Source organism: Anser brachyrhynchus (assembly GCF_964034855.1).
Source record: "Anser brachyrhynchus genome assembly, chromosome: 23".
Classification (NCBI taxonomy): domain Eukaryota; kingdom Metazoa; phylum Chordata; class Aves; order Anseriformes; family Anatidae; genus Anser; species Anser brachyrhynchus.
The window spans coordinates 4481743-4501782 of NC_137716.1; the positions used below are offsets into that span (position 1 = coordinate 4481743).

A 20040-nucleotide genomic window follows, 5' to 3' on the forward strand; every position below is an offset into this window, starting at 1 on the left:
GCGTCACGTGACGCGCGGAGCAAGGAGCCGAGGCGAGGCGGGGCTGACAGGACCGTTTAATGGCCGCCGGGCACGGCCAGCGAGGGGAGGGGGTGGCGCCGACCCCGGCCCCACGGCCACCCCCAGAGCGGGCGGCTCGGGCCGGGGGCAGCACCCAACGCACGAGGCTCCCTCCCCGTCACCCCCGGAGCCCTTCGTGTTTCGGTACTGGTCATAACTTAAAGTTTGTTGGTGTGTTTTTTTTTTTTTTTTTGTCTTCCAGGGTACAGAGAGGGAAAGGGAGAGGAGTGGCGCGGTACAGGAGGTGAGGGTTTAAGCCTCAGGGGGCTGCTGAGCTCCTCTTCCCTGCTTCATATACAGTTCAGTTCGTTTAGTGTCTGGTCCAGTGTCTGGTGCAAGCCCAAGTTCTCTTCTTTCGCTTGAGCAAGTTTTTCTAGGGGGAAAGGAGAAAAAACAGGACTTAAAACGCACATCACATTACTGCCTTTTCTCTTTAAATAAATAAAATAAAAAATAAATAAATTTCTCTTTACATATTTTCTCATTAAATATAAAACTTTAAATATATTTAAAAAAATCTCTTTAAATAAAAAAAACTTACCTTGACATTCAAGAGAAACAATCACATTCCCCCATTTTTATTTTTATTGTTTTTGCAATCACTCTTTATTTCGTGAGGTTTTGGGCATCTCTTGCGTTACATGCCAGACTCGCGTTTTGATTTAACATCTGACTTGTAGGACACATCCTAGTTTTCATTGTCCCGTCAATTTTAAACCAGGCAGAGCTCCACACTTGCACAGAAGCGAGCTCAAAGCTTTTCACCGCTGGGCCTGTCTTTGGGAATAGCAAAATCCAGGCCTTTGGCAGTCCCCTGGGTTCTGTCCTGGCTGCCAGGGGTGCTGAGACAGACCGAGGTCTACGGCACTTGTCAGGGACAAGCATGGCCCTGTTGCCCCAGTATCCTGGGCCACACCACCCTCCCTGTCCCACCCGTGCTGACTGCATCTACTGCACCCTGGTGTGAGGAGCTGAACTTAGTGTCATTACTGGTCTGTTTTAGGTGAACTGTAAGGAAAGAAACCCAAAAGCTGAAAGGCAGAGGTATCTCGTTTTTATTGAGCTCGGTTCTTACAGAGAGGATTGAATTGCACAGAAGTGACAGGTATTAAAGGCAAGAAAAGCTTAAGAAATGCAGCAAGTCAAAGCGCCCCCCTAAACAAGTGCAAATTACAGAGAGGTCATGTCATTGAGAGCATGGTCAAGCTCCTCACTGATAGCTTTGTACTTCAGCTTCTGAGCGTACAGCTCATCTATCAGTCACGAGGGCAGAAGGCATGTTTCAGCAAGAAATGCAGAGAAACAGTCCAGAGGAAAAGGCGTATAGCAGAAGACACGAAGACAGGCAGAAGGCAGCGACCGAAGCAATTGCGGAGGAAAACAAAACAAGAAAACAGATCTGTAATTGAGTACCGGTATGAAAACAAAAATACACCCACCTGCCAGGTCTCTACATGTCCTTTTTTTTTTTTTTTTTTTAATAATCTCTCACTTATTTTTCAGTATTCAGGCTAAATAGGATTATGATTTTATTAATAGAAAGGGTGTTTGAGCATATACGTTTGTGAGGTAGCCAAAATGAGGTTATCGTTACCAAGTTTTTGGAAGAGAACCTCTTTCAGGAAAATCCCCTCTGTTCCATAGGTACCAACTGGGCTAGACAGGTATGTCCAGTGGATTACCAGCTGTATCATGCTGGCTTACCTATATACCTGATGAATACTTCTGTCATTTCCTAACAAAATTACTCACTCCTAGAATTACTAAAATTACTCACTCCTAGAATTTTGTTTTCTGACTTGAAACTGAAGATTTTAAAAACAAGAACCGGAGTGATTTCATACCTTCCAGATCATCAATAGACTTTTCCAGTTTGGCAACTGTTCTCTCAGCAAATTCAGCACGAGTTTCAGCCTAAAAAAAAACAAATAGAATAATTGAGTGCTGTTAAAAAAAAAAAAAAAAGCTGCCAAAATACAGTTTGGGGATGGATAAACTTACTTCTTTCAGCTTGTCAGAGAGAATCTTGATTTCTTCTTCATATTTATCTTCTTTTTCCGAGTACTGTGAAAACAAACACTCTTTAAGGGAAGTTGTGGCAGCAACAACAAATGTTTGTGGAAACATGACCACTGTTTATAACCACTTTTACAACAGTTGCATACACCCTTTGCATACACCCATACTTTTTTCCTTTTTGTCAAGACATCTCAAACTCTAGTTCAAATACCATCATTTTAAGACTGGTAATTGCCTTACTTTCATATGCAGCACAAAAAAGGCTGACAGTGTAAGAGAACCGATTCAGCATTTTCCATAGTCTCTTTAAACAGGCACTCAGCTAACCCCTTTTAATTTCTTTGTATCTCTGGATTATTTCTATGAATTTTAATTACAGGTTTCGATTTTGCCCCCATCCCTTATGTTACTTAAAGAACCAACCTTTTCAGATTGAGCTTCCAAAGACTTCAGATTGTTAGTGACATTCTTTAACTCCTCTTCAAGGTCACTACATTTACTACAGGGAAAAAAAAAAGGAGAAATTACTACTCTTCCTGTTATGGTTTAATTTTACTTTCAAGAAGTCTTAAAAATATAAGATGCAAAATACTTATTAAGTCTGAAAGCAGAAAGTTGAGTGTATAAGGTGCAAAAAGCTTTTCCGAATATACTACGTGCTTGTCTGCTAGCATTAGATTTTTCTAATGAAATGTAGCTTTAACCTTTACTGTATTCTAAACTAGTTCTGTGTTTGTGAAGCTACTCACACTTCGGACACCTCTGCACGCTCTTCAGCTCTTTCTAGCTCACCCTCCAAAATAACCAATTTACGAGCAACCTGGAAAGAGAAAACAATTGTATCAAGCTGCTATCGTTTCTTGCATGTTTCTCTCAGAGCGCTATGCTTGTGCTTCCCTTCTGAATGAAACTAGAGTAAAACAAACATGCAGACATCACAGACTTTTTCCCCAAATAAGTTACTTTTCAGTGTTCTTAGAATTAAGTATCTTAAATGCTGCTAGAGTCACCATTAACGTTATTCCTTTTAGGGAACATTCAAAGGTTGCTATCACACAGTGAAAAGCGTACAAAGAATGACTAAACTGAAGAATAACAAAGTTGCTCCCACTTCTCCCATATGGTTTATCACTTCCTTATTTAGGCATCCCTTTTACCTCTTCGTATTTGCGGTCAGCTTCTTCAGCAATATGCTTGGCCTCCTTCAGTTGCATTTCCTGGATTTCCATTTTTTCTTCATCTTTCATTGCTCTGTTCTCAATAACCTTCATTCCTCTGCAGAAATCAAAGTGCGTGTTTAATGTAGAAGCATTTTAGCACTTTTAAGTCCTGAAGTGGAATTCAATATTTATAACTAGAAAGCATCCCATTATAACCATACTATCATGTTCTTCTAGGCTAACAGAATTACTCCATTAAGAAAAAAACCCCATGCCTCTAGTTCTGAGTCTCTGACCTCCAATACACATTAGCACACGTAGATGCTGGAATATTTTAGTTGTGTATATTCCTTTTTGTTTGCTACCAAAAAAAAAAAGAAAGAAGAAGAAAAGGAAACACACCTCTCACTCTCATCCGCTGCTTTCTCAGCCTCCTCCAGTTTCTGCAAGGCTGTGGCCAGCCGTTCTTGGGCACGATCCAACTCCTCTTCCACTAGTTGGATACGTCTGTTCAGAGCTGCCACCTCACCTTCAGCCTATGTGAAATAACCACCTAGAATTGAGGTTCTGTGCATGCCAGTTGCCATCTGACAAATGTTCACATCTAATCAGTTTCCTTTTAATTGCAAAGGCTTCTCCTTGCTACAGCAGGGCAGCTCTGAAAACCTTTCCCTCTCTCTCTGCTTTTTGTTTGTTTAAACTATGGCATCTCAGGAATGTCAAGGTATGGAGTATGTGCTTCTCCTTTCTTTTTTTTTTTTCAGTGGTACTTGTCATTCCTGCCACACAACAAAGGATTAGACACTGATTGCAAACGGAGAAGTGTTCTCAGGTCACTTACCATGGCTAGATCAGTAGAATTCAAAGTTAAAAACCAATTGGTTTGCATAATGGCTTGTTCCAAAAACTTCACATTTGATTTCTATTTTCCATCACAAATTACAGTAATATCCTATCACAGCACATTGCCGAAATTAAAGCTACTTTGGCCTCCTAAGCCTGCCAACAGTATATAATCTTTAAGTGGCAGGGGATACAGTTGGCCACAGCATGAGAGTCAGTCTTCTTTGTAACATAAATAGGGCAAAATTAAATATGTTCTTAAAATAAGCTCACTTTCCTTTTTCATTGATTCCTGTGGTACTTAAGGAATTAGGCAATAAACATTTCTTAATAATAAGGTCTGTTTATGTATTATTGAATAAACTGAGCAGTAGTTACCTTTTGTTTCAGGACAGACTATGTAACAAATGAAGAGGTTGTTGGGAGAAATGCTTGCATACACACAATATGAACAAATTAGTGTCCATAAATTCATCATGTTTATTAAGATACGGGTCCTTTAATCGCTCGTTATTTGTAGAAAAAAAAGACCCACTTTAACAGTTGCTAAGTCTGCTCAATGACTTAGCATATAGGTCTCCCCAAATCTGAGCATGATTGCCATATACCAGCTTAACAGCTTTTTTTAAAATGCACTTTTATGGGCCATAGGTTCTGCAAGAGCACTCGTTTTTCGCATTATGTTAAACACTCTGCAAAATACTCGTTTTGCAGCAGCTTCTGAAACTTGGTTACTGACTGCTCCTCCTAAGTTGGAGGATGTGGTTTCCGCTCATAGCTGTACCATCTTGGAAAGGATTTCTGCGACTCTGATCCAAATGGAAGCTGACACAGGATTCCTCTAGTCACAATTACCCAGCATTTCATTTGTTTTCTATCCAGTGCTATATACTTAACTTACTAGATTTGCACACAAGGCATCGATCATGGAGAAAACTGGCGTCTGTTACGTGGCAGTCTGCAACTTCTTCCACTAGACAGGACATTTTTAAGTCCCATTTTAATTAAACAAGATTCCAAAGCTACGGAGATGGGGCCACTGGGAAGCTGGAGTTAGCCTGGCTCCACCTCTCCCAGAAGCAGCCCGCAGTCCTTATACGGTAAAACTAACTCGCTGACATGTGATAAAATAGCAGGAAGATGCCGGGAAGGCTGATCACACACAAATCTAAGTGAAACCAGCTGTCCAGCCCCGGGAGAGCGGCACGCTAGCGGAGAGCTCTCATTTCTCTGTGAAAACCAGGAGGGAGAAGTTATTTTCCAGCAGTTCGGACATTTCCCAGCTGTGCCGGAGCCAGCGGTGCGGCGCCGAGGCGGGAACTCTCGGCTCGTTGCGATGCGGCGCTTTTCCCCTAATTAAGCACCGATTTCCTACTCGACTCCCAGCCGCTCCGCGCTGCCGATCGCTGCCTTTTCCGCAGGGCAGGGCCCCGAGAGCGGCAAGCAGCCGGCGCCCCGGCCGAGCCCGGTGCCCCCGGAGCACGGCGCGGGCGAGGCGCTGCGGCGGCACCGCGGCTTTCCGCGGGGAGCTGCGGAGCGGAGCAGCGAGGGGACAGCTGAGGAACGGGGCGGGGGGGTGGGGACGGGACAGCCGGGACCCCCCAGCGGAGAGAGAGCCAGAGACAGGAAGGAAGGAGCAGGCAGCCCGGGAGAGAGCGACCGAGAGAGGCGAACAGGCAGCCCGGGCGGTCTCACTTTCTCCCGCAGGTCCCGTTCCAGGTCCAGCTCCCGCTGGAGGACCTGGGCGCGATCCTCCGCCTCATCGGCCTGCTGCTGCAGGCACTGGATCTTCCTCTTCACCGCTTCCAGGGAGCTCGGCGCGGCCATGGGCGCGGTGCGGGCGGCGGGCAGGGCGCGGAGGTGCTGCACGTGGCGGCGCGCGGCCCCGCGCCTTTCAATGGGCCGATGACGTCACGCGGCTGGAGGTGGGCTGGTGACGTCAGCGCGGAGGAACCGGGCCGGGCGCGGCTCGGGCCCGACCCCCCTGCCCCCCCCCCCCCGCCCCGGTTCACCGGGAGCCCCCAGCCAAAGCCAAGCTGCAGCAGCTCCGTGCTGCTCCCCCAGCCGCTTCTGTGCTGCTCCGGGACCGCGTCACCGCCGCCAAGGAGCTCCCTCCGCACGCCGGGGCCTGGAAATCCCCCTCTCGGCACCCCCCGACCGCTGCGGGGCTGCGAGGTCACCGCGTGGCCCACCAAGGCCCTGCTCCAGCTCCCTAGGGCAGCCGTGCGCCGTGCGCTGGGTGCTGAGCAGCCAGCCTGCGTTCATGCTGTTGGAGCGGGCAGGCGGCTTACGTACCTGAAACCGAACACTGCTTTTCCCATGCCCTGACTGAAGTCCTGCAATACAACAACTCTCAGCGATTCGTACCACCAACGTACTATACGCATACTGCAAAACAGAGCGTAGTTACAGACAGACGTTAGCTGGAGGGTACGTACATCAGTGGCCTTCTTCTCAGCCTGCTCTAGTTTTTCCTGGGCGTCTTTGAGAGCCTCGGAGTACTTATCCAGCTCATCTTCGGTTCCTTTCAGCTTCTTCTGCAGAGCTACCAGCTCATCCTCTACCTTTCAAGAGGAAAAATAAAAAAACCAAAAATAAAAACATTGTGGCACATTATTGGCTACAGTTTAACATGGCTAAAACCCCTCTTTACTATCGGTTTTAACATATCATAACAGAGTCACAAGAAGGCCAGATTCTCTTACTGCAAGTAGTCTGACTGGTAGCAGGTTCCAGGGAAAGATCATTAAAAACATACTGTCTTTGTAACAACACTCCTCATCGCTGCACACACAGGATCTGGTTTAACGCCTGGCATAGTCCCTTTTACACATTTCTATTTTGGACTCCACAACATCCTGCAGCAGTTAATTCTACAGCATGATGAAAAATGTTTTAAAGTTAGATCTTTTTATTTGTTTTAACAGCATTACCTGGTGATCTATTAGGAAACTGTTCAATTTCTGTATAGCTAGAAAAACGCAGTTGTCATTCTTTCATAATCTTTTTTGCACGTCATTCGACACACTTCAAAAGTGGTCCTCTGGAAGCAGGAGGGAATTGGTCTGGCCAGACCCTGCCGTAAGCGGGAGGTGGGACCAGATGACCTCTGGAGGTCCCTTCCAACCTGAATCGTTCTGTGACTAATTGTGGGCCAACAAGGTACACCCCATCCCACCATGAGGTTCAGGCTCTCTCCTCCATACCATATAAATCCATATCGTGCACTACAATGGTACTATTTATAACCTGCTGGGAGACTGTTTAATGACAAACTGTCTCATGCTCCCTTTAGAATTTGCATTATCAGGAGGCTTGCTGCTGATAAGGGTGTGCCTGCAAGCCCATCTGCTCCATTTGCGATACAAAACAGTTCAGTCTGTACAGAAACAGATTTAACAATTTAACTCCGCCCCCACAGAAGTTTAGGCTATCAAAATAGTTCACTCAAAATAGTGTATGTTTTAGGGCACGTATTTTCTTCATTCTAGCTTCAAAGATAGCTTTAACAGCATTTTTGGTAGTGAGCTATTCTTGAACACTGTTTATGTTGCTATACTTTTAGAGTAACCAGATAGTGTGAGAGAACTGAATATGCTCACTTGGATGCTCTAACAGGGGTACAACTAGCAGGATGAAGGAAGTGATGCTTCCTTTGTGTATGACATTAAAATCACTACTTGAGTACTGTGCCTATATTAAAAAAAAAAGATAAAAAATTGGGTACAATTCAGAGAAAAGGAATAAGATCAAAGACTTATTTTCTCTTTTTAGCTTTTTGTTGTGAATTATCCTCATGTACTTAAAACGTTCCCACAAGTGTGTCACTTAGTAGGAAACTTTTGCTAACTAAATGCAAAGGAAGGCTGAGCATTTCAATCACCATTAACTATTCTGAATAACAATCTGCTGTGGCTCCTCTGCCACTGAGTGCAGAAACATTTGTTAGGGAAAAAGTGTGGCCCAGCAGAGCTGCATCTGATCAGCACCTCAGAGGCTACAAAAGAAACAGTGACTACATTGACGTGGTGGTGTACGAAGCTTGCAGAAGCTTACTGTGAGAGAACAGAAGTGAAGAGTAGTTTTCCATAAGCTGGGGGTGGGAGAAAGACAGCAGCAGCCGACCCTTTTGGAAACATCTTTCCTGTTGTTTTAGCTACATGAATGAAAGATTATCACCCAAAGTTCTCAAACTGAACTTGAACAGAAGCAACATTTGGCCAAATGAACACTAACAATGCGTAAGAGCAATCTGGAAGATGTAGCAGAAGCAAACATATTTAAAGCATGTAAAAGAAAAAGACATGAGAATTTTATAAGAAGTTCTATAACAAACTGGAATGTAGTCAACATCCATTTCAAGATCATTCCGAAAGTACATGAGGTAGACACCCAGAATACAGCACACTGAAAAGCAACAGAATATACAAGTGTTATCTGTGTAATTCAGATAAAATTAGGGCTTTCAAATTAAGATATTGCTGATCATTCCTAACAAAACAATAACACAGCATACCTACCGTCAAGTCACAGCCAGCACCTCTAAGTGGCATCTATATACCAAAGACTAGTCAAGTGAACTTTCTTAATTCACTTCAAGGAGAGGCTCAATTAAGTTTTAGACACAGCTGACTGCAGGAGGTATTAACACTCGTCCTACAGGTGTTCAAGCTATACAGTTTTGATTTTAAGTCTGTGCAGTCTTTTCCATGGAATCATAAGCACAAGAAAATTAAAGCAATTATGTATGATTTAAAAAACTTAAACAAGATAGTCTTTAAAAATTTGCAAATATAGCTGAAAAGTTAATACCTAGCACCGGCTGTACGAGCGTAACATCTTAAAAAGGCAAAAGATTAACAAAAAACCCAAGTTCAAATTATATTTTTCTCTGAATCAGAGTTGCAACATGATATTTAATTACACTTATTTCCACAGCACATGCACAATCTGTGATTTTATTTCTACTTGCCTGTTTGCATTTGTCCTCAGCTGCCTTCTTATCCGTTTCAGCCTGCTCTGCTCTATCTATTGCATTCTCCTTGTCTAACTTCAACATCTGCATTTTTTTCTTGATAGCTTCCATTTTTGCTAAAGGATAGGTTGTGTTTGTCACGCAACTGAAAAAATCCTGAAGACTAAACTTTTAATTTTTTTTTTTTTATGAGTTGGGCAGAGAAAGGAGTTGTGCCCAGCCAAGTCAGAGGGAAACTGAGCTCAAGTAGCTGTAGAGAGCTTTAAACCTGGAGACCCCTGGACAAAAACCAGATCTACTGGCCTCTTCTCTGATCTTTCATATGCAGCCTTTCTAAGGAATGAGCTGGAACAGACTCACTAGAGGAATCTTCACCACTCCATCATATCCTTATTTGGGTCCTGTTTTCTTAAAGAGAAAACTGTTTCCATTTTTAAGCTTCTGACAAAGCAGAAGTGTTGACATATGAACACATGCTTGAAAGAAAGCTTATTAGCACCCCTTAGTGTTTGCAGAGCAATTAAACAGCCCCGTAGATCTAATGGGAATGGCCTGACTTCATTACTATTATGCCATTATTATAAGTACAAAGAAGTGTCTTTTTTAATTCCTGCAAAATAAAACCACACTAAAAATTAAAAACAACAACAACAACAACTTAACAGATAGCTAGACTTACACTATAAAAAGATGTGGAATATGTGTTGAGAGCGATTTTTTATTTATTTTGTGCTGTAAAAGTATCCACTTATTTTAAGGAACCGACTGTAATCTATAATGGTATAATACATAACAGAGTTCAGATTTGGATTCCAAGTTCAGACTCAAAGGAGTTCATTGAGTTTGAGCACCTGACTTTGAACTTTCTCTTGCTAAATACTTCAGGACTGAACAATACATCTGACACTGCAGCCTGATAAGTACTGTAAATATCTTCTCCTATATGCAGCAGCCACCTCCTGTCTTGTCAAGCAAGGCAATAGCAGGCCCTGGGAAGAGCATCAGGAGCAGCTCCTCAGGCAACCCAAGAAGAGCATCCAATGGCCCTGGGATGAGCCCTATTTCCTACTCCAATCCTATTAAACCCATAAATCCCCAAAGCCCAGCTACCCTTTCACATCCTTTCATATGCTCTAACTTAAATTCATGATCAGCTTTGCCCTGACCACAGTAAGGGCTTACCCCACCCTCCAGGGAAGACCAGAAGCACTTGTTGACTTTGCTGTGCAGGAACCTCCACACCCTCATCTGCCCCTACTTCACCAAATTCAGGCCCTGTTCCCCACTCCACTTAGCCTTTCCCCCTCCCTGATTCTGCCCCCTGGCGTGCTCTCCCCAGCCTTCATCCTCCCAGGCCACACAGAGCCCAAGCTCCGTACACCTACACAAACCCTCACAGACCTTCCCTCAGAAGCGCTCGCATCCCCAGACATGGGGGCACCACAGGTTCCAGCCTGGCAGCCCCCCTGCCATCTGAGGTGAGTTCGAACAGCACTCCAGCGCTATTCAGACCTTCAGAAGAGACCTCAGTGAAGGAAGAAAGAAAAGAAAAAGGACAAAAACAAGCCACCTTTATTAATCTAAGCTTGCTCTGGTGGTAGAATGGACATGAAGCTACCACAACACCCACAAGTAAGATTAGAATCTCACAAACCATACTTTAGCACCACAAGGCCAGTCAGAGCACTCACAAGGCTGCTCAGTTTGCCTTTTGTAAAGGACTTACAGCTCTCCCAATTCAAAATAAAAGCGCTGCTCACACTGCTACCAAATCAAAACCCCACCCCGGCAGCCCCTGCCGCCTCCCCATAAGGAGGCTTCGCCCCCCGCCCAAGATGGCGGCCAGGGAGCGCCCCGGGGTCGGTGTTCTGGCAGCGCCAAGATGGCGGAGCGCCCGAGGACTACAGCTCCCAGAGGGCTGTGCGCCCCCTTCCTGCCCGCGCGTTCCACGCCGCCCGTGCCTCTATCCCTCATCAGGGGCAATTAAATAACCCTGACTACAGGGTTTGAACCTTTACGAAAATGTTATCTGAATTTTTAACAGATATAAGTCTAGTGTATGCTTGGAAGCACAAAGCAGCATGCTTGGGCACCAGCCCTGCGTTTCCCCAGTGTGGTGTCCGCTGCCAGCCCACACTGCGGATGACTCCTCAGTACACCTGACATAATTAAATGTATTTTTTCCTCACAGAAACTAGAATACTTGTTCCCCTTCTCTGTCCCACAGGTACCATTGTGGCAAGGTGACCCCATGGGTGTACTTTGATTTCCATGATTTGAACAGTGAAAGACAAAGCAGCCAAAACAAAGAGCTGCTAGTTCTGAGCATGGAACCGATTTAAGCAGACAGGGTGAGGCTTTTAAGTAGCAGTGCTGTTAAACCTTCACGAATGATGTTAAAAACTAATAAAAGAAGCAGGTTTTGGGGTACAGCTTTGGAAACACATGAAGTGTGGGAGAAAATGGGGGGTGGGGGTGTGTGTGGGGGAAGTATGGTGTTCACCCCATCTGACCCAGCGCTTACAGGAACCCATACAATGGAGGTAGCTGCAAGACCGTGCATGCCTTTCCCTGGGACTACAGCTGCATGTAGCCCTCGGCATGCTTTGAGCTGTTTCTATGACAGCTCTCACAGCCTCTCCATAATTTCTGATTACTGAGGGGGGCAGAGGAGGCTTTCCAGACAGCTCACCAGCCCCTCTCCTGCTGCAGGCTTGGGCAGGCTCAGAATTGGGGCTGGAGAACTGAACGCTCAAAAGGCTCTTTTACTATTGTATTTCTACTGCAGGAGAAACATTTTTCATATCAACTCTGTAGCATGACTCAGAGCCACTTTTAGAAAGGAACGTCAAGGAACATGTCATCTTGTGTAGCCCTTCAACCAGGTACATTCCCTTCTTCCCCTCCCTGCTTCACAAACTGGAGAGAAATACCTGAAAAATCCACTCTGGTCCCTCAGCAACGTTAATCCCGTCACTCCCACAGCCTCTGGCTTTCATTAGCTTGGGAAACAGTGAGCAACCAAGAAAGAAAAAAGAGACCTCCCTCCAAACCATTTCCTTTTTCTTGGGCAGGCAGGAGAGTGTTTTATAGGCTGTAGGAATTCCTTTGTTTATTCCTCTTCTTTCAGTATGATTGTTTGGGCCTAGCAAGGCTTGGCAAGATTGTGTGTAAATATGAGACGATATCAGAAGGAAATGAAGTTGGATTGTTTGGGAGTGTGCTCATTTCTTTGGCAGCACACTGCATGGGAAGCATGTCACAGCAGGCGTTTTAACAGACTGGGGGGGTCCTTTTGGTCCTGTGGACTGAGGTCTGGCAGTTCTCCATTTTTTTCCATATTCTCAATCCCTACTCCATTTTTCTTTTTCTTTTCTTCTTCTTCTTTTTATTTTCTTTTCTTCTTTCCTTCTTTCCTTCTTTCCTTCTTTCCTTCTTTCCTTCTTTCCTTCTTTCTTTCTTTCTTTCTTTCTTTCTTTCTTTCTTTCTTTCTTTCTTTCTTTCTTTCTTTCTTTCTTTCTTTCTTTCTTTCTTTTTCTTTCTTTCTTTCTTTCTTTCTTTCTTTCTTTCTTTCTTTCTTTGAAATTAATTGGTACTGACACCATGGCCCATTTCACTATCCGGAAAGAGCTGATACTTTACATCCCTAATCTATTCTCTGCCTTCTGCTTATTTGAAACTCATGGTTATAAAATATCACCTTCCTCTCTTTCACATTGAATGAGCTCCAACCCCTCCTTATATGCAAAGCTGCATGTGTCAAGGCTACAATGTGTCAAAGTAGAAGAAACTTCTGACAATCCTTTACCAAGTTTCCTTTGGTTTCTTAATGTAGGTATCTCCTAACACTCAACTCTCCCTTGTAAAGTTTCTGTTCTAGAAACTATGTAATACAGTGCATCCTTAGCAGCATGCTGTAACAAAGGTGGCACCAGAATGAACACCAAATTGGTCTCTTCCTGGCATTTCCTTTTAAATGTTTGGTTAGAAATGACAAAATCCATAAAACCTCACATCTCACTGAATTTTATTTGTATGTCTTCCCTGCAGGGCTAACACCCAGTGTAAAGGGTATGGCAGGGTAGTAATATCCTCTTTCAGCTACTGTCTCATTATGTATCCATGACTCACCACTGATGCAGACAATGTGCTGGGCTAGGTGTGAGCAAAAGGACAGATCTACTCTTCCTGTGCCTAGATCCAAAGGGAATTGACCTCTTTTCATATCTAATCCTGGTTATCTGTATTTTTCAACAGAGTCTTCAACACCTGAGATGCTGAGTTAACTGTTTTGAATGGGATGTCAGGATTCACTCAGCACCTGCTTGGGAAGCCTATATCTATGCCAGTATCTGGTACAAACAAAGGGGAAAGCAAATCCCATCCTATGTGCATGTTCCTGGCTAATTCAGAATGGAGTGGAGAGGATGCCAGAAGAGGAGAAATCAGTAGCCTCTATCCCAAGACTTTGGCTACCCTTCCTTTATCTGGGTTAGCGGTATTGCCTTCACCGGGGACTGCCATTCTGTCACAGGGAAGGATTTCCTTTTAGACCAAAGGACAGTCATCGCTATGGACCATTCCTTCCTCGGTTACTTTGCTAGTGTAGCCCATTTCTGGGCTGTACCGAAAGCTTTACGCTCCTCCTTACCATTAGATGGCAATGTAGATCCACAAATCCTCTTCCTTCCTTGGGCTCCTGGAAAACCATCTTGCTGCTGGTGGAATGGCTGGTAGAGCCTCAAATCTTTTATTTCCGTCTACCTCACCTTTTAAGACCGAGGCATCCTGAATTTGTTTTGCCTGCAAATAAATGGAGCTGGCTGCCTTGGAGGCAGGCTCCTCTGGAGTTTCCAGTGGCATGAGCACTCGCTCGCTCTATCTAGCCCCCTCCCCCCCCCACCCCTTTGTCCACACAGGTTTATTTTTTTTCACTCATCCAGCATTTAATTCATTCGTCTCTTGTTTTGCTGTTTCCACAAGATGTTTTGCTATCTTGCTTGTTTCTCAGCTTACTGCCAAACCTGGCAGGTGAGTGAGTCATGGGCTGCTGCAGGCCAAACCCTGGAGGATACAGACTGCTTCCTAGGGTCATGAATCTCCTATCTGGGAAGTTATAAAGAATTGCAGCAAGAAGTAACTACCACTGCAAAATGCTTTCCCCTATATCCATTTTTCATCTTTTCCATTGTCTGCACTTGACTGGTTCATTTAACATGTGCGTTAGTGTTTTTTTGTTCCTTCACATTTCCTTTTCCACCAGAAAATGTCACCATCTCACAACTAGCTTTCACTTAGAAACTTGCAGTTCCAAAACCAGACAAGTTTGCTCCTTCAAAGCTGAAAATACACAGCTTTTTCTGAAGCCTGTTTTAAGTTCAATCCCATGCCAAACATGGGATCAGAACTCCTGACTGCTGTATGGAGCAGGGCAGGATGACAAGACATTTTCCCCTGTGCCAGGCAAGGAGATGTAGGATAGGAATACAGTGTAACAGAAAGGACATCTGGCCTGGGAGAATAGGACCCTATAGCTTGACAGGCAGATGACAGGATAGGGTCAGTGCAAAGATTGCCACTTTCCATCATCACGCACACCTCCCAGTATACGTTACCATAAGTACCTTCCAGCTTTTACGGTTTTTAAATGGTCTAAACAATGAGGAATTTGCCCTTATCCCCAGGAGAAGAATTGCTCCTCCTTAACAAAGGCTCTCTTTATTCGTGGTGCACGAGAAGTTAATAGTATTTCTAAGCACTCTTCCAGATGTGAGCAGTATGCTGTAGATAAGTTATATCAGGAGAAGTGTTATCGCTTGGGCTTACATGTTTTGTGCTTTTCTGTTGAACTCTAAAAAGCTGTTTCATTTAATTACCCATTTTTCAAAGCATTTATTAATCATTTATTAGCTCTTTGTTCATTTCCTGTAGATGTAACTTGACATCTAAAGTGAGCCTAGTCATTTTATAATCAAGCACATCTCAGGAGGAGGGAAGCACTGGGTGATAGAAAAGGCCTTACTCATCTTTCTTATCTATAAAGCACTTGGCACATGGTGGTACAGCTCTAGTCGGGACCTCTGGGCTTTCAGAAATATAAATATTAGCACCTTAAGCTGCCCCATTACCGAAGATATCTGGGGCACTGAGTGGATTAGGTGGCAGGCTGCATTTTGGACTGGAGATTTCTAACCGTAAGCGATCACTGTTGAACCTTTTGATTTGTTCTGCACAGCCATTCATTCACAGTGAGTGAACCTTTCCCAGCCCCATGCTCCCCAGCAGCCAGTGTGGGTCTCAGAGGTCACAACACTGCAGCCTCCTTCTGCGCCATCGAGTAATGGAACAGGAGAATGACCACGGGGTAGAGAATGAGCCTGCTAGCTAATGCTTAGTATTAAGCTTTAGTGACTGTGAGTCCTGGGATCAGACAGCTTCAGGAACCAGCACAGTATCTTACTTGCCTGACAGGCCAGCATTGACAGAGGGGTTTCCCCAAAGAGTCTCCCAGGGGAATTGAGGTCTTATTTTCCCCAGATGTCGCACTTTCCATATGATTGCTACCAGGAAATGAAGAAACCTTTATTACCTGATAGAGCAACATCCCGCTTTTCTGTCCTCCTCTGCAAGGACAGCAGCACAGCAGGCAGGAAAACACAGCCATTGCCAAAAAAAGGCTAAGAAATATGCGTCTCTATTCTGGTATTATAAGGAGACATTATAAGGCCTAGGATTATCTCAACCAACAAGAGACATCTTAATGAAGCACCTAATTTAAGCAGGTGTTTCTCTTTTGCTCTAGTCAATGGAGTAGGGAAGCTTTGAGAGCAGGGGAGGAGGAGACTATGTTTTATTAAATGTTGTTGCTTTAGTTCTTAAAAAAATCATAGCCCACCTAGGTTTTAAATTGCTTTTCAGGCTTTCCTAATGAATGCTTCTCTGAATGTTTGCACATTCTCTGTTTGCCCTCAATATGGGGAAAAGCTTAAGTCAATAAGTTTTTATTTGATTTGTAAATAATGCCAGAGTGACACATTATCACAGATTCTCAGAACTCTGACTCCATGTCTTGTCCTCCAGATATGACATACCAGAGACATCACCCAATTAGGCTGTGAGGCACAGGGTAGAGGATGAGGATTAAAATAACTTTAAGAAAAGACGATCTAGAACTTCAACCTATACCTCTGTTTAGCCCACAAACTATCAGGAGCTTGTGAAATAATTGCTTTGGACAGATAATAAAACATCCTCCAGCAAAACTAAGGTACTTAATATACTGCCCAAGTCAATTTCCCTTATTTCTGCTGTCCTCTTGCTTTTAATAATGGTTTAATGAAAAATTCAAAATTAATTGGAACTGGCATTAGCCATTCACGTGTTCCAGTGAGGGTTTCACTGCTTCAATATTTCATAAGCTGACTTCACTGCTATGCTTCTCCTTCTGCTGGCTTTCATCAGCTAAAATATCACCCCTTTTCTTAAAATGAATGGTCCCAACATGGTCAGATGGGGGATAGGGGTACATGAGAAAATCTCCAGCCACGTAATTGGTAAAGAAAGAAAAATAATAGAAATAATAGCTGTGTGTTTTCTTTCTGCCACCATCCCCCTTTTCTATGTAATGATACACACATCTGAGCCCTGACTGGAAAGAGCTGTCCTAAAAATAAACAGGAGCCGTCTGAAAGGTGTCTGAGGGAGGTATTTGGCAGCTGTCAGGCTGTCACGTATGCTAGAAGGATGGAGCTGATGGACTCACTGACACCAGACGGGCTCTGCTGAAATGAGAATGCCTTATGCTTCCCTTGGCACTCACCGGGCAAATTCTGTTGGCCGGAGCCATCAGACCTCAGTGTGTCTGGAGCACGATCCAGTTCTGACTGCCGTCAATGAGAGTCTGCCCTTGGATGGCAGTGGGAATTGGATCAGACCCCGGATTTACCCCTGAGACTCTGGATTTACACCAGAGATGAATTTTGGCTCCCCAAGTGAATGACGCCCCAAAGGAGAAGGATGCACCATGCCCCAGACTTGTAAGATTCTGTAGGTCTCTGAAAATGCAACCTATGAGATTCTTAGACACAGGGACATGAGCCTTTTACTTTTTTTTTTTTTTTAAACAGCTTTGCACTGCTCTGTGCCTCCGTTTCTCCTTCACTAATGATGGTGGTGGTGTCATGTGTTTGAGAAAAAATATTGACATATCTGCAGATCTATTCTATTTATAAATGCTTCCATGAAAGGGGCCATGGCTGTGCTAAAAGCTGTTCCTATTTCACATGAGGTGCTTGAAGGACACGTGTTACACCACGCAACAATCATAAGATGAGCAAACACAAACATGAAGGCGTGACGTGACTCATCTCAAACCTCTGCAGTAACTCAGTGGCAGAGTGAGGACCCAGGAATCCCAGTCACCACCAAAACAGTCATACCTCTATGGTGAACAAATCCAGAACGAAAAACTTGCTAGCAGAAGTTTCAGTTCCTATCAAGTGCACAGGGAAATCTCCATGGCCTGTAGTGTAGCTGTTGTTCTTGACAGAGACCTAACGTATTGGGGAGGGAAAAAAGAAGAGACGTGAGAAGACAGGGTAGAGACCTCATTGTTTCTCAGCGGGAGAGGGGACACATCTCTTGTTCTCAATGGGAGCTGACTGCTGCCATATCTGAAAATCTGTCAATTTGTTTCATTATCTAATAGGCAAGAGCAGCCCCTTTTTAGTGAAGAGCACACTCTGAGGGCAACTATATTGCAGTACTTTGGTCTAGAAATACTGGTGTGTGTTGAGAAGAATGGATAAGGGAATTAATTCCGGTAATACGGGCTGCAGGAAACTACCTGCAAGATAAGAGGGTGACTTGATCTTTTTGAGAAAAAAAAAATGACTTCCTTATCTTGATGATGTTTGCTCTGAAGTACCATCTTGTGACTGTCAGATTTTGCCTTGCAGGATCGTTCAATTACAGCCAGCTCCCGCAGCTGGCATTGCTTCCTTCCTTTTGGAGGTGTCACTGTATTTACCAGAGCATCACTTGCTCCTCTTGGTATTCTGAGGCCTCTCTTGTCACCTTTTCGCATGTGCCTGCAGCCCTGTGATGCTATCTCTGCTCACGTGTTAGAGCAGGATACGACCAATACTTACTTCAATTAGGCATGGATCTTCAAGGAGGAGGAAATCAAGATGATGAACTGCCGAGGAGTGTGTGAGTCAGTATTAGATACGTGATGGTATGAGGAGCAATGAATGAATGCCCTTTCGGAGGGTCCCAGCCTGTTCTCCTACAATAACTGTACAGATCTCCTAACATGAAACTGCAGTGCACTAATGAGGGGTGTTCACACCGGCTCTGAGTCTCCTTCAGGATGTTCTGGCTCTCCCCCATGAGGAAGTTTTCTCTATGCAGAATATTTTTCTGTTCTTCATTAAAATGGCCATGTTAAATAGCTGTGAGGTTTCTCAATGTCTACTTTTTGAACTGAGCTATCCCACAGCTGGCAGCTTTTTAGAGCAGGAGACATGAGGTTGCTAAACCCATTCATTTTTCAAAGGCACCCACATTTCAAATGGCTGTGGAGATCCATCTTTAAAGTCCTGTGAAAGCCATTGGAATGAAGAGCACTTTGTGAGGACGCAGTAATTATTAAGGGATTTAGGGGTGTGTGGAAATGATTCATGGAGACATTTCCCAGCCAGCAGGCTCTTGGAGCCAGGTGAGCTCTTCCCTGGAATGTGAAGCATGCAGCTTAGCAACTGGGAGGAACAGGTTTGGCAGGACATTTTAAGTTGTTCACGGCAGACAGCCTCTTCAGAGCCACATCCCTGCCTTACCTACCTCCCAGCTGGATGCTCCTCTCCGCCACACTGTCCCCGGAGAGCTGGAGAGGATGGACACGCTGCGAAGGAGTCTTTCTCGCTGGAAGAGGTACCACATCAAGGTGCACCTGGCCGATGAGGACCTGATGATGCCACTGACCGTCAAACCCAGAGACACGGTGATGGACCTGCGGGCTCACTTGGTGCGGGAGGGCGTCACCTCCTGGAAGAAGACATTTTATTACAACTCCAGGCAGCTCGAAGAACACGAGACTCTCAAAGAAGCCAATATCCAGAATGGTTCTGTCCTGCTTCTCGTAAGCAATAAAAGGTAGGCAAGGAGCTCATCTGCAGCGGGGGTGGTGCAAGGGAAGGGGAACACTCTGTGTATCTCAGCCCTTTGGGACGCTTTCCTGTTGGGGTTTGCAGAAAGCAGATCAGGAGCTGAAACCCTGCAATTTCCAGCAGGCAGATTGAGATTTAAGTCTCTTCAACCCCAGATATGCAGCACTGCGAAATAAGAGAGAAAGAGGAGGGGGAGGAAATCTGGTTGATATTGCCACTCCTGTCTCCGATCAGGTCTCACTTTCCTGACAACATGGCCAGAGGGAGAGAGAAGACGTGCAAATGGGAGCTTGTGCGACCCAGGGGAGTGCTGTGGGAGCCTATCCCTTCTCTTCGTCTTTTGCTGTCATGCCTGGCTCTCGCCATTTCTTTTTAGTAGTTAGTTTCGGCAAGTGTTTGGGGGTGGCGCAGCCCTGTTTTGACAGGCAAGAGAAGTGAGCCGCCTGCTAGCAGCAAAGCTTGGTGAGTGCTGGACAGAGATGGTGAGAGGCGGCGACTTCCCCAAATGTGGCCAGATCTTGGCACAAAGCAGTGATGCGAGAGGTTTCCAAGACAGGCAGCATAAAGGAGATTCAGTGAATCTTTTCAATAAGGGCAACTCCTACGTTCCAGTGGGAATGCAATTCGACATAATGGACCTCAGCCCCTCTGGCCAGTCTGGGCTCAGTGGGGTGATTTTATGCCCAGTTGCACCATCTTTGCTAATACCTGGCTTGTTGCTGTCAGCACGATTCATTCTGTGAAGCATTTCGGGGGTACTGGGTAGAAGAGAGGCACGGCAGAGCACAGGTGTACGGTGTCTAATTCAGCTTTCTGA

At 44.7% G+C, this 20040-nt stretch overlaps 2 protein-coding genes across 10 annotated transcripts; one reads left to right on the forward strand and one right to left on the reverse strand.

Annotated features, from left to right (window-relative positions):
* Positions 1–39: 39 nt before the first annotated feature.
* Positions 40–19011, reverse strand: TPM4 (tropomyosin 4). 9 transcript variants are annotated; one of them, XM_080566104.1, is made up of 10 exons: positions 18898–19011; positions 17496–17609; positions 6521–6646; positions 3642–3775; positions 3237–3354; positions 2829–2899; positions 2503–2578; positions 2062–2124; positions 1905–1974; positions 40–433 (listed from the first exon to the last, which is right to left on the reverse strand). In XM_080566104.1, the coding sequence occupies exons 1-10, from the start codon at positions 18994–18996 to the stop codon at positions 351–353; spliced, it is 954 nt and encodes a 317-aa protein (XP_080422230.1). In that variant the 5' UTR covers positions 18997–19011; the 3' UTR covers positions 40–350. The 9 variants fall into 9 exon arrangements, with proteins under 9 accessions (XP_080422230.1, XP_080422231.1, XP_080422233.1 ...); XM_080566105.1 differs by lacking the exons at positions 17496–17609; positions 18898–19011 and adding an exon at positions 11991–12071; XM_080566107.1 differs by lacking the exons at positions 17496–17609; positions 18898–19011 and adding an exon at positions 9051–9495 and having other exon boundaries at positions 6521–6642.
* Positions 18950–19213, forward strand: TINCR (TINCR ubiquitin domain containing; the record flags this gene model as incomplete). The annotated part of the gene is made up of 1 exon (XM_080566121.1): positions 18950–19213. The coding sequence occupies one exon, from the start codon at positions 18950–18952 to the stop codon at positions 19211–19213; it is 264 nt and encodes an 87-aa protein (XP_080422247.1).
* Positions 19214–20040: the final 827 nt, after the last annotated feature.